Below are 14,917 nucleotides of genomic sequence, written 5' to 3'. Positions count from 1 at the left end.
TATAGCTCTACAGTTCAGTATTTAAGGTATTTTTAATGTGCATTCATCTTTTTTGCAAGTGAGTATACTGCTACTGGCTAAGTATTAGCTGTTAGCATCTGATTCTGAGTTTTCTATTGGTGCATGAATTTCAACTGCTTTTACTTCAACATTGCAGATTTTAAAATACAGTTTGAGATTTCTGCAACTTTTTTTTTTCCTTTGTAAAGCCCAGAAACGACATTTTCAATACTGTTCTGTCATTAGGACCTCCTCAGTATTAGTGCACAGTCGTGAAATGCGTTGTTTATTCTGTATTGAAGAGAAAACCTTCCCTGTTATCTACCCATCTTTATAAAAAACAAACACCCATGCATTTACACTTGAAATATTTGATTGGTTTTTCTGGGAAGTTCAAAGATTTTGCTTTTGTCTCCAAAGTTAGAGTAACTTCTGTTATCACAAACGATCAGAGCCAGACTGCCAGGAAATAATAATTTTCTCCAACAGAAGTTAGTATGAGTTTTCTCTCATACTAACTTTTAAGTTAGTATGAGAGAATAAAGCCTTCTAAGTTAGTATGAGAAGATAAAGCCAACATTTGCTTTGGTGCTTTGGATGTACAGAACTGTGTACTATCGGCTCAGGCCTCATTATCAGTATGTGACCGCTGGCAAAGCCTGACACAAAGTTAGCTCTCTAACTTTTTCTACTGTCCCCTCCCTGTTGGCCAGGGGCCCCGGGGCTCCCAGAGCCGATAAGAAGACTTGTTGTCTGGACGCCTGCCTATTTTGGGCCTTCTCCCCTGAGTTGTTAATTCAGTTAGTTCACTGTTGCTGTGCCACCAGACTAATTTTAATGCCAGTTGTTTGTGTTTATTGGTTTAATTTTTCTTTTTTTCTCCTCACATTTTTGGTGTGTGCTCTTTTCTCTCTGTTCTCTGTCTGGCGCTTTCCCACATCTCTTTCCAGGCGAAAAGAATTAAAAGCCATTTAGCGCTTTCTCTCCCCCTGAGAGCTGCTCTGTAATTAGCATAACTAATTTAGCAGAAATATTTCCCTTTCCCTTGAATTTGCTGCTGTGTAGGGGAGGGAAGAGGCTGAAATTATGATGTAGCGGAAAAGATGCCTGCTTGTTAAGTGTGTCTGTGTGTGTATGTGTGTTTCCAACAAGAGAGCGGTAACTTTGGAGAGTGTTTTGTCTGTCATCAGTCAAATTTTCTTTTTTTCCGAGAAGTGTGTGGTTGAACGTTCTCATCTTAAGAATGTTTGTATTTTTATCTTTTGGGAGTGTGTCTTGTGTACAGTGACTGGTATTGGCTGCATCTTTATCACTGGTGCTTCCAGCTACAGGAAGTGTTGCTCAGAGGGTGCTTTATGTCCTGCTTCTGTGGCCACTTGGAAAGCAGACTCAAACCCACTTGAATATTCACAATGAAAAACACAAATACACACTGTTTCACACAGTCACTGGCCAAGATTTAATACACAAGTGTCAGGATATTTGCTGAAACCAAAAAAAACAAAAAAAAAAACAATAATAAAAAAACAAAACAAATGCTGTGACCTTGAGACAGGCAAATAGCAATGTCTGAGAGAGACTTGACAAATTGAGAATAAATGTTCTTTATATAGCTTTACATAGTCAGACCTGAAAAACATACCTGCTATCGTTTGTTGTTTTTAATTTTATTTATGGATTGTCTGGTTTTCAGTTTATTTATTAAAAATTGTATTAAAAACATATCTACATCAATGAGAAAAGCCAAACCACACAACTTCTTTGAATTTTAAATGTTTATACCGCTAAATATGAATATAATTAGATTTGAATCGTATTTGTATTAATCTTCAGATTTAGACAGCGTTCATTCAGTGACGTAATTGGCCTTCGAAGTATGCAACCCCTGAATTTGGACACACTTTGTTTTCTATGTGCAGCAGCCATATTAGATGTTGAAATTTGGTTTGTGACTTCTGTGACAGAGATAGACCTATCTCTGACTTCAGTTGGCATTCTTGTTTCTTATTGTTTTATTTCAAACTGAAAACTCAAAATCCAACACTTTTAAACTGGACACAACTTTCATCCTGATTAAAGGGAGATTAGTTTTAAAGGTAATGGCTACAGAAATGGTTTCACTCATCTTCAAATACTGTCAGTCTCAACAAAAGGCCACTTTATAAAATCTGAAATACCCACATTTTGAGGTGAAATGGCTTTTTTTATTTTTCTCCCATCAATTGTCATTGATTACCTTTTTTCTCTTTTCTGGCTCACAAGAAACCGTGATTAATGCCATACTTGAAATTTCAAAATGACCATTAAACTGCTTCCTTTAATAATTTTTTTTTTTTCAGGTTTGGGTCCTTGACGGTTCATGAACCTTCAGGCTGTATTTTAATAAGTTGTACTGAGAAAAGCCCTCTGAAATTTAGTCATTAATAGGTTCACAACTTGAAATCTTAGCTAAACTTCCCCAGGCACTTTAAATACAACACTTGAGAGAATCTTTACTTTTGCCCCATCCAAACTTGAAAGTAAACTCCAACTTTAAGTCACACTCCCCTTCATACAACCTTAATGAGGAGAAATAGTTGTTATTTACCGGGTTGATCCAATATCAATTAAGTACAGATTTCTTAAGGTCGAATCGGTCTAAGCTGGTCCCTCCCTGATGTTAGAGGCAGCCTGACGTAATGTCTCACACACCCAGACCCCTCACTTATAGAATGTGGCATCTCCTGGCAGCCTTCCCCTGGATGTGTGTCTGTCCCCACTTTTCTCTCTGATATGACGTATTCCTTTGGCTGCAAGCTAGCTCTCTACTCTCCGTCTTAGCTGCTCCTCCTTTTTATATCTCCAAGGACTTGGTCTGTGGCAAGTTTTTTCGTCTAGGGTGATTTTGCTGTGTCAGCTAAGTGACATCAGTCGCTGGAGAGCAAGCAAGATGGGAGATGGGGAGGTGGCTAAGTGGAGCCCTTCTGATCAGCAGCAACAGTTCCTGCAGAGACTAAAAGGATGAGTGGGGGATGGTTGACCAGGTGGGCAGGCTTTTACTGTAATTAATTCCACTCTCAGATGGGACGGATAGGGGGAGATTGGAAAATGGTGGCCAACGCTTGTGTTAAGTGATCAAGTCAAGGGGAAATAAAAATAAAGTTTCAAGACTGTTGTTCAACAGCCAGAACAAAGAAGGATGGGCTAAAATTCCTGCCAAAGTGAAGCCCTGTATAAAGTTTTCCTTTATACATTCTAGAAATAGTTTTTTTAACAGGTACAATGTTAATGGAAAGTAAATAATGCCTTAGTGTTTCTCCCAGTGTTGCATATTCAGAAAGCATGAAATTCCAAGTTATGACTGAATATTGCAATAATGATGGGGATTGTGATTGTCCAACATTTTTATCACAACAATTAACCGTAAGCACTCTCTCTCTGAAATGTATTATCTTGCTTATTCTGATTCAAATCAATTGTGAGCCTAAATACAATTGAAAGTTCATCTGATTGGCCAAACACAATATTTGCAAGATGCATTTGAATTCATGGACCCTGAAATATTATACTACTCAAAATGGCAAACAGTCTTTTCCCATTTTCTTGTTGCTCATTTTTGTCTTTATTGAGAATTGATGTATTGTCCAGCTCATGTAGGTGAACTGTAAGGCAATCAAATGCCAGTCAATGTTTATAATTCTTATTGCATGTTAAATAAGACATACTATATAGGTAGAGAGAACTATTTCTTTGCTGAACTTTTTCTGACATTGCCATTGTCCATTGCTGTCATCCTATGAAGGTTAATGTACAGCTAATTTAGGCTATTAATGAAACACACATGACCAAATTGTCTTCAGGACAATTAGGCCATGAGCCAAAAGCAGCACTTATTTGCTATTGGCCGTTTTTCCCCCAATCCTTAACATTTTGATTTACTGTCTTTAATTTCTGCTAAACACCAAATACAACTGAGCCCAAAGGAAATGCCAGTATTGTGCAATTGATTCATACATCAAACTATTGGACAAAATTTATCAGCTTTCACTTCATAAGCAGGGATGTGGATGATTGATCAAGTAAACACATTTTATTTTGGTCTCATTTGTCACCAACCGAATTTGTCAGTAAATGTAATTATTCATCTTTGATTAATGGACAGTTGTGGCTGAATGTTGTTTACAAGATGTTGGACAGTAACCTGATGCTACAGCCTCATCTGGCATTGGGTATCTCAGTTGAGAAACTTTAACTACAACGTCCTTGAATGACCTTCTGTGATCACTGAACTTTATTGGTCAATTGAAGCATGACTTAAAAGGCCAGTGGACTCTCCTATGTTTTTTTGTTTTTTTATCATAAGGGAGGAACATCCTTTCTCATTAATCTTCTAAATTTTATAGACCAATACTTTATCACAATGTGTGTCTATCATAAAAGGTTTTCTGCATACGGTACTGAATTTTCTTTGCAATACTTTTTCAGTCCTTGTTCCGATATTTTAATCTGGACTTGCCTGGAATATGATGATGTTGGGGTACAATTACTGTCTGGTTTACAGAGGGAGTTTGTTTCAAGCCCATTACAAGAAATTACCTTTCACCATCTGTGAGCTTTCAAAATATCCATTTTCAGGTTTATAAATTCAGATCCACCCAGGTTTTCATTGGTCTCATCTGTCAATCCCTTCACGCTCCAACTATTTTAACATCTTTGTGTTCTCTCTTCTCTGCTGAGAGCTACGCATTGCTTCAGTTTCATGTTTATTGATTGTTCATTTTTGCCTCTTAGTTAAAAAAATGTGTATTGATCTGTGGAGGAAGCACCCACCATGTTTCAGTTGAGGTGTGTAATTAAAGCTCCTTCCATTTTTACCGCCGTTCGTCTACACGCCTTCAGGTGCTGCAGGGAAATTGGGGTCAATTACATGATTCAGTAAAAATGTTCAGTTTCCGTCCAATGTGTATCTCACACCTCCATCTAGAATGTGAGATCAACAGAGCTTTGTTTTCATAATTATAGGCTTCTGCACACAAACGCTAAGAAAGCTACAAGCAGTGGCTAATTATCTGCATCGCTTTGGGTTTAATTGATCTTGTCTTCGCATTAATGCCACATTTGTTTTGATCCTAAGTCAATAAAAAAGGAATCTAACCTCTTAGCGACCAAGATCATGAAGCTTAGGAAGAGCTGTGGGGGCTTGGCGTGATGTGGAGAAGAGTAGTGAAGCTGATCTGGGCCGTTTCATTGAGATATTAAACAAAATTGCAATTTCATGTTTCCGTAATATTATGCTGCCTGGGTAAAAGTTTTCTAAATGTGAAAAAAAATTTATTAATGGTAAATAATGATACAGCTACATTTCTGTAGGGTAAACTATGAAGCTCCTTTCCTCATAGATATTTGCTCCCTTGTGGTGTTTGCACCTAATATTTTGGAGAGTTAAAAAAACAAATAAAATAATTTAAAATAAAACATCTGGCCATATTTCCAAGTTCTGAAACTGGTAACAAAATGTGTCTAAATATTGACAGTCTGGAGCCCACACAAGTTCCCCACTGATTTCCCTTATGTCCACATACAGCTATCAACTCTCATATATTACCTACACATTAAACTTGGCTTTAATGTGCATCGTGATGCATATCTGCAAAAATATTTAGTAATTAAACGACTGCATCCAAAAGATGTTGGTCATTTGTCCAACAGGTCTTTCACCCAACAGGACAGGCCGTGCTGTAAATTGTCTTGCTCCGGTCATCGACTGATGTTTTGGTGCACCTCTATTTAAGATGTCCCATTAAACGTCTACTTTATTTAATTAAAATGTTTTTTGTTTTTTGAGAAATTACTATATAAAGCACAAGGACAAAAGTTTGTTCCTGTAATTAAATCTCATTTACTAAGGGGAGCATATTAAAGTGCATTACAGCTGGCAAGTGATGGTTCACTTCTTATTCCTGTGTCTGAAACAAAAACAAGATGATTTGCTGAAATTTCATCCAAAACATACTTATCAAATAATTAAATTCAAAATGAAAACACCTGGACTAATTTGGAGACCAGAGACATAAATATCCTCCGGGGTATTTTGTATTGAAAAAAGTCTCTAAAATGGAAGTTTTTTGTTTAGTTTATTTTTTTCCCACTGTGCTCTTCTTCATGCAGATATTCTCAAATATCACAGGCTGGCATTTCTACCCTCCTGTTTGTTCATTTTCAATTTTCTGCAACTTCTACTATGAGATTTACCTCCATCCCTCTTATTTCCCTCTCAGGCCCACGTTTCGTTACTTCACCTGGCATACGTGCATACTGGGCATCGTCGGTTGTGCCATCATGATGTTCCTCATCAACGCCATCTACGCCTCAGCTAGCATTGCCTTCATGCTGCTCCTCCTCCTGCTGATTCACTACCTCAGCCCCACGTCCAGCTGGGGATACATCAGCCAGGCTCTCATTTTCCACCAGGTCTGACTAACACACACACACACACACACACACACACACACACACACACACACACACACACACACACATACTCATGCGGACATGCTCTCAATACTGCTTGTCATTTCTATAGCAACTAAAATCTCATCCCCTCCGCTTTACACGATCCTGTACCTCTGCCAAGCAATCGTTCTATCAGTTTTATAGATGCCCGTATATACACACGCACGCACACGCACACACACACACACACACACAGGCATGCAGTCTCGCACTGACTGCTCTCTGCTTCCCCTCCCAATCGTTTTACATTTAGCAGAAGTACACACACGCGTTCTCCCTCTGCTTTTTTTATTTTTCTCTACCATACACATTAAGGCTTGTCATTCCTACAGCCGGCATCTATCAAGTTTATATCAGGCTTACCAGACGGAAAAACACACAAACACACACATCTGCATCTATTCCCTCAGTAAAGCTCTCTACATTTATGGCACAAACACACGCTCTCCATCATTCAGCTCGCCGTGTCCTCTGTTGCCTGTTTTCAAGAAGAGGGGCCAATGTTGTCAGAAGGGCCTGCAGCCGAGGGGAGCCGTTGCCAATGCTGCAGGCGGGGGGTTACAGGCAGGGAGGGGGGAAGTTGGCTGGGTTTTCCAGCAGCTTGTCAAGAGACAGAACATTATTACAGTTACTTAAGTTATTGTGCTTTTCCTAACACGATTTTCTTTTTCTGTACTTCTCACAACCCCTCCCTCCAAAGGTTGACACATTAGCCCCAACAACAAACTTTGTTCAGCCGAACAAATTTAATAGATGGATACATGTTAAATTACTCATTATCAGGTATAGATGGAGAGAAATAAATTAAAATCATGAAAGTACAGTCACTTTTTAAGGCTTATTACATTTTTCTGGTCAGTATTTCTGGTCTTTCACAGTGAAATCCATCTTAATCAGTTGCACAGATCCCCTTCATATTAAAATACAGAATCAAATTCACTCCAGATAATTCAGTATAGGTGCAATATATCCAGCTTTAGCAGCTTGTAAGACAGCAATCAGTTAAGGTTTTCAAGGTTTGATTGTTTCGACTCTTTCTTCCATGCACTTTAATTCTTATCAAACTAGATTTAGACTGTAGGAGAACAACTACCTTTAAGCAAGAAGAAACCTTTAACAGGACCTCTGTTAGCATTAGCAGCCCCTTCCCTTGACCAGCTCAGACCTGAGAGAAACACAACCAGAAGTCATGGGTCCAGAAGTATTTTTTATTCTTATAATTACAACAATATAAATGGAAAGAAAAGACAATAATGACAAGGGAGTAGAGAAAAGTGTTCAGTAAGTTCTCTGTCAGCATAAAAACAACTATTTTATTTCTATTATGTTTCAAAAATAGGAAACTTTTCCAAAGAGGGATGGAAACATTTTATTCTGGGATGTTGAGGAAAGTGATGGAAAAAGCACATACATCCCAACCAAACGACTATTAAAAATAAGTCTTGAAAAATGTTTCTGGTAATTTAATTGTCATTCTGTTTTGGAAATCAACTGCAATTACTGTATTCTATAAAAGAAACTCCTAAAACATGTATTTGTTATTAAAGCTTCATTAGTTGGTTCTTTAACAAGAGTCATTGTGGAGGGTCCAAAGAGCAGCAGGTTGGAGACACCAGCTTAAATCAAAGGCAGCGTAGCCACAGAGATAGCTCAGTTTAGTTGAACCACCCATACATTCCCAATTGATCCTCGTTATCAAACGGCGCATTGAGCTCCGTTTGTTTTTCAAATTACTTTAAAAAGTTTTCTGATTAAGGAAACGCAGCAGAACCTGGCTCAGAGCAAGCTGCCATCTGCCACAACCGACTGGGGGTTTCAGAAGACAGAGCAGAAAGCTCAAAAAAGAAACAGAACAACTGATAGAAGGGAACTTTCTATGTTAATGAAAATAGTTGGAGAGGGAGAATGTTTAATTGTTGGCAGCATTATCTCAGCCGATGCCTTCCTCCAGAAAAAGCAAGACAGCCAACCAGAACATTAGACCAGGTGCAGCTTCTGACAGACAATATAAAGTTAACAGTCGAAATGGCAACAAATAACGAAAACTGGAGAGCAGTAGAAGAAGAAAGTGAAGAAAAGCGGTCAGTTTGTTTTTTGAGAATCTAAGAAACAAAGTTTTTTTTTTTTTTTTTCTGTTTATTGTGGATTTTAAACAAGCTTGAAGTAGAGTTAACATATACCTTGGAGTAACAATGGAGAACAATGATTGTATGGATCATAGGTGGTGGCAGCATCAGTAAAGAAAAACTAGTTTCCTCTTGATTAATGGAACAAATCAGTGTGCAGACTTTAACTCTGACCTCTGATTGGGATCTCCGTGTTTGATTGTTGCTCCCACTGTAAATGGAACATTTGTCCACATGGAATCAGTTCAATCAAAACAAAACATGACAAAATCGTGTGCTGTTCATACAAAGCTGCTCACGCTCCTTTTGTTTTTGGTATTCTATAAAATCACACAGTCAGGCAGAGCTGTCTGTTTGACCACCTGCATGGCTTCAGACATGCAGACAAGACAAAGACGGACGTCTTTTTGCCACCATGTAACAGCAACAGCTGAGCAGTTTAATGGGTCGTATTGAATGTAGTAAAATTAGACTCCTGGCCGTGAAGCTGTTTTAAGAGAACTTTTTATATATTGATTAGAAGTATTTTATTTAGCTGCAGATGCATCGTTTGCTACAATCAAACATGCAAAATAGTAATACCATGTCTATAAAATGAACTGTTTGTTCTTTTTATAGGAATTTAATCATTTATTTGAATATTTTAATTTATTTCTGATATTGTATGAACAAAGGTTAATGGGTTAAATTAAAATTCTTCTTAATGTGCCAATATTTGTTTTTTTAGATTAATTGCCAGAATAATTGATAGAGTAATTACTAAAATAATTGTTAGTAGCAGCCCAGGTTTAATTTTGATGGGTTGTCTTTACTAATTAGAAAAGTATCTAATATTTAGGTTTCCAACCAATCAACCAAGCTAAAAATGATTCTGTTTTTATCACTGGATGACCTTTGATTTAGTACATCTCTGATAAAAAAAAATAAATAAATAAAAAAAAATTCCAAAGGAAACTTTGGATTCAAACCTTAATTTCAATACTATTCCCCCCATTCGGGAGGAAAGGTCAGCAAGTCATTAAAGAGGAATAACTTTATTAGGAAGAAATCTCAAACCAAACCAAATTCAGGATGGGCAGCCACTTTTATCAACAGGCAATAAATTATTGATCATAAGTGGAAACTGTGAAGTTCCTTATGAACTTCACAGACCACTCCTTCATATCCTGGCTCCACTGGACCAAAACCTCGGTATTAAAAGACACCAGTTTTCTGGTCAGTGTTGGTCTCAACCCGCAGACAGTAACAAATAGCAGTTATTAGCTGTTTTAAGGCATGTTGAGATAAGCTACATTATGTGGCATTCATTTAGCACCCTGACTACACAACGTAAATATGGCTCCTGTATTGGGTCTAATGTGCTTGTTAGGTAATTAATCATTTCTATGAACTTTAAATGTACGTCTTAACATCTTCTTATATTCATTTTACAAATGGGCCTTCTCATTTCACCGCCCCCACTTCTCATCATTCAGTGGAAGTGGGTTCTAAACCCGCCTCTAGCAAGAAGCCCATTTTGATAAAAATAATACAAATGATAGGCTGAGCTAAAGACCCCATCTGTGCACGTATACTGTGCCACATGCATACAGTTGCACCCTCCAGCAGTAGCCGGTGTATGGGAGTGCCAGCGGTGTGACATTGAGACGGGGATGAAAAGCACATTAGTACATAACAACAAAGAAAGGCAACTAGATAGTAGGCGGTCGACAGCTGTTTTTAGGAGAGAATAAAAAGACAAAACGGAGGCAAGAAGTGCTGATTGTATCACAGGGAGAGAAGGTGGGAGCAGAATATAAGCAGGGGATGAATGATTGAAAAACTAAGTGATGGATGAGATAGAAGCAGCAGTGAAATGATGATAGTCTGATGGATGAGAAGACAGGGAAACAGAGATAAAGGGAGACAGATGATTAGCTTAGTGGAGACAGTCAGACTTTGCTTCTGGGACCTTGTCTTTTTGTCTTTTACAGTTGGGGAGATTATGATAGTAATAATGGTGTTTGTATCTTGGTTTTTGATTGATAGTCACGTGGACACACATTAACTTGCAGTTTCAGGAGATTGAGCTGAACTTGCATTGCTTAGACATTATCGGAATGATTTCTTGTCTTTTTTTTCAGGCTGCATCCTAAATCGAAGCTTCAGCTGAAAAACATTTTTTTTTTTTTTTTACAAAGTTCCAGCACCACCACAAGCCAATAAAACATACTCTGAATGTGTTTCCATAATAAAATCATTTTCAAGTGTTTTTTTTTCCTTTCACGTGGTGTACTTCCTGTGTAGAGGTTTCCTCCGGCCAAAAAAGTTTGAGCTCTTTAATTGGCGGGAAGGACTTGAGGCTGTCTCCCCGTCCCACTCATCTAAAATGCGAGATAACTGGATGACTCATCCCAAGTTGTCTTTGTTCACATCACCTCTCTGCTGGTTTCTTCTGAGAAATGAAACTCTCCACAATTTTCCAGTAACTTCAGGTTTTATTAGCAGCACTCAAAAGGGTCAGAAGTCCCTAGTAGGATCAAATTCTCATTCAGCTGGACTTTTCTCCCAGAGTCACTCTTTTATAATGCAGCTTCAAATAAAGCAACAGGCTTCCCAAGATTGGCATAAATTCATTTTAGATTTTGGTTTTAGTATTTAATCCCACATGGATATAGTTCCTAAATAGTTAATTGATTCTCCTCCAAAATTAAGCATCCTGATCAGAGTTCATATAGTTTGGAAAAGTAGATTATTTGGCCATTTTCCATGTCTGGATTAGTCTGAACTTTTTGACATCTCTAATTTTCTAAATACTAAAAGCTTAATGATAAAGTGATGTATAGTAAAGTTTTATATTTCAGTTTTTGTTGTTCTTTTTTCAGAAATGTATACTTGCATGACATTCTGTCTTAGATTTGTCACATCACAAATTTTAACATATTATCCATTAACATTTGTTAGTTTTTTTTTGTTTGTTTTGTTTTATTTTTTGACTAACTGGGCCACTTACTGCTTTTTGAACTTCCAGCTATTTCAAATTCATGTTGAACTGGACCTGTGGGTTTTTATAAATTTAGTCTTCGTAAAAGGTTAAAAGGTGCTAAAGAGACTCGTATATCTTCTCCCAGGGCTTTGACTGTATGTAAAATTTCTGAATATGTTTTACCAAAATAAAACGCATAACTGCAAAAAAATATTAGCTGAATAAAAAATGTGTTTACACCAAATACAAATACAAGAGAGACTAGACATGCATTAGACAGATGTTGAAATGGGAAATAAAAATAATTGTATGCGTATGACTGACAAATCAGTCACTAGTTATCTATCATTAGTCATTAGCCAAGCACACGTCATTCAATGACCATATGCAATATGCTTAGTAACTCCTTGATTGAAACCACTTAACTTATTTAATTATTTAGGATTACGCTGGTTGAGATAAAAATCATTTTCTAACCCATTTTTTCCTGCTGCAGGTACGAAAATACCTCCTGATGCTGGATGTCAGGAAAGACCACATCAAGTTCTGGAGACCTCAGATCCTCCTCATGGTTTCCAACCCTCGCAGCAGCGTGGGCCTCATCACTTTTATCAATGACATCAAGAAGAGTGGCCTCTACGTGCTGGGACATGTCCAGCTAGGAGACCTCAGTAAGTAAATGCCCCAGCTACTTCTACTTTCTGCTCTGAGAAAAGCAGACTTAAACAAAGTAAGTCTGCTTTTCTCAGACTTACTTCTGAGTCTGAGAAAACTCAGACTCAGAAGTACCCCCAGCTACTTCTACTTTCTGCTCTGAGAAAAGCAGACTTAAACAAAGTAAAGACTATTTAAACGGGACGTATTATGTAAAATTCACATTTTATATGTCTTTGTACTTCCATTTGGGTTACTACTGCTTCTCAAACAAACCCAGGTGCTTAAAAAAAAAACACCCAGCTGGTTTTTAACAGTAAGTTGATGTTTTTTGGTGCCTGTTTCAAAAACCTCTGGAATGTAACGTCACAAATGAACAGACAGTGCTCCTCACTTAGCAACCCCACCGAAGAAGAGCCCATCACCTAGCAACCCAAGTGGAGCTCCTACAAGTTTGATTAGCTGATTTTACTGCTGTATGTGCTGTACAATGGCTGGTGGAAAAGACAACTGTTTTTTTTTTTTTGTTGACTTATCATCCACAAACCACTTGCTGCATTCTTGTTGGTTGTGAAGGAAGCTCTACTAATGCTTTTCAAAGATGTTCAGATGTATAATTGCCCATCTGTTTGCAACCATTTCATGCGCGAGTGTAAACGTTGAGATGGGGGGGGAGTAGCCAGCAACAGCTTATTTGGATTTAAAGTGACAAGAGATCCTAAAACGGCTCATTCTAGCAAGAGGCAAAACTGAGACTGACATCTCATTATCTAAAAATGAATTTATGCAGAAAATGTAATGAACATGTTTTGCATAGCACATAGACCGATCCTAACCTGTTCAAGGAAGCACAATAGCTCACCTTTAAGCTGTGTGTGGCATTTCTGAATAAAAGGATTGCAGAGTTTCACACCTTTCATCACACACCGTTGACTAGAATACTTGCTGCTTCTTCATGACATTGACTGACCCTCTACTGTCTTATTGTAAGAGCTGTATATACTGGAGAACCACTGGAGAATCGTCTTTCTCTCACATGACGGCAGTGTTCTGAATTATTTCAAGTAGCAGGGTCATTGTTGGACCTTTTCTTTGTCTTTGGAGAACATGTAAGGGGGTTTGTGGGTAGAGCAGAGGGGAAGAAGGAAGCCGCTCTGAATGAAATCTTCTCAATCTGAATTCTCTCAAGTGTTGGACAGCGGGNGCAGCACTCAAAAGGGTCAGAAGTCCCTAGTAGGATCAAATTCTCATTCAGCTGGACTTTTCTCCCAGAGTCACTCTTTTATAATGCAGCTTCAAATAAAGCAACAGGCTTCCCAAGATTGGCATAAATTCATTTTAGATTTTGGTTTTAGTATTTAATCCCACATGGATATAGTTCCGAAATAGTTAATTGATTCTCCTCCAAAATTAAGCATCCTGATCAGAGTTCATATAGTTTGGAAAAGTAGATTATTTGGCCATTTTCCATGTCTGGATTAGTCTGAACTTTTTGACATCTGTAATTTTCTAAATACTAAAAGCTTAATGATAAAGTGATGTATAGTAAAGTTTTATATTTCAGTTTTTGTTGTTCTTTTTTCAGAAATGTATACTTACATGACATTCTGTCTTAGATTTGTCACATCACAAATTTTAACATATTATCCATTAACATTTGTTAGTTTTTTTTTGTTTGTTTTGTTTTATTTTTTGACTAACTGGGCCACTTACTGCTTTTTGAACTTCCAGCTATTTCAAATTCATGTTGAACTGGACCTGTGGGTTTTTATAAATTTAGTCTTTGTAAAAGGTTAAAAGGTGCTAAAGAGACTCGTATATCTTCTCCCAGGGCTTTGACTGTATGTAAAATTTCTGAATATGTTTTACCAAAATAAAACGCATAACTGCAAAAAAATATTAGCTGAATAAAAAATGTGTTTACACCAAATACAAATACAAGAGAGACTAGACATGCATTAGACAGATGTTGAAATGGGAAATAAAAATAATTGTATGCGTATGACTGACAAATCAGTCACTAGTTATCTATCATTAGTCATTAGCCAAGCACACGTCATTCAATGACCATATGCAATATGCTTAGTAACTCCTTGATTGAAACCACTTAACTTATTTAATTATTTAGGATTACGCTGGTTGAGATAAAAAATCATTTTCTAACCCATTTTTTCCTGCTGCAGGTACGAAAATACCTCCTAATGCTGGATGTCAGGAAAGACCACATCAAGTTCTGGAGACCTCAGATCCTCCTCATGGTTTCCAACCCTCGCAGCAGCGTGGGCCTCATCACTTTTATCAATGACATCAAGAAGAGTGGCCTCTACGTGCTGGGACATGTCCAGCTAGGAGACCTCAGTAAGTAAATGCCCCAGCTACTTCTACTTTCTGCTCTGAGAAAAGCAGACTTAAACAAAGTAAAGACTATTTAAACGGGACATATTATGTAAAATTCACATTTTGTATGTCTTTGTACTTCCATTTGGGTTACTACTGCTTCTCAAACAAACCCAGGTGCTTAAAAAAAAAAAACACCCAGCTGGTTTTTAACAGTAAGTTGATGTTTTTTGGTGTCTGTTTCAAAAACCTCTGGAATGTAACGTCACAAATGAACAGACACTGCTCCTCACTTACCAACCCCACCGAAGAAGAGCCCATCACCTAGCAACCCAAGTGGAGC

General features: G+C 37.7%; 1 protein-coding gene across 2 annotated transcripts in view; it reads left to right on the top strand.

Moving 5' to 3' along the window:
- LOC103145240 (solute carrier family 12 member 9) overlaps nt 1-14,618 on the top strand; it is a 63,715-nt gene extending 49,097 nt beyond the window's left edge. Inside the window, exons 10-11 of one of the 2 annotated variants that reach the window (XM_016676660.1) lie at nt 6,258-6,450; nt 14,421-14,618. In XM_016676660.1, coding sequence (XP_016532146.1) covers nt 6,258-6,450; nt 14,421-14,603 — 376 coding nt within the window. In that variant the 3' untranslated portion in view covers nt 14,604-14,618. Of the gene's footprint in view, nt 1-6,257; nt 6,451-12,079; nt 12,280-14,420 lie in introns of those variants that run through there. The other variant, XM_016676659.1, reaches the window with a different exon arrangement.
- The last annotated feature ends 299 nt before the right edge of the window (nt 14,619-14,917 follow it).

The sequence above is a fragment of the Poecilia formosa genome, unplaced genomic scaffold, assembly GCF_000485575.1.
Source record: "Poecilia formosa unplaced genomic scaffold, Poecilia_formosa-5.1.2 Scaffold138, whole genome shotgun sequence".
In the NCBI taxonomy this organism is placed as follows: domain Eukaryota; kingdom Metazoa; phylum Chordata; class Actinopteri; order Cyprinodontiformes; family Poeciliidae; genus Poecilia; species Poecilia formosa.
The sequence above is the reverse complement of the archived record's forward strand: the minus strand, read 5'-3'. Positions and strand labels throughout refer to the sequence as shown.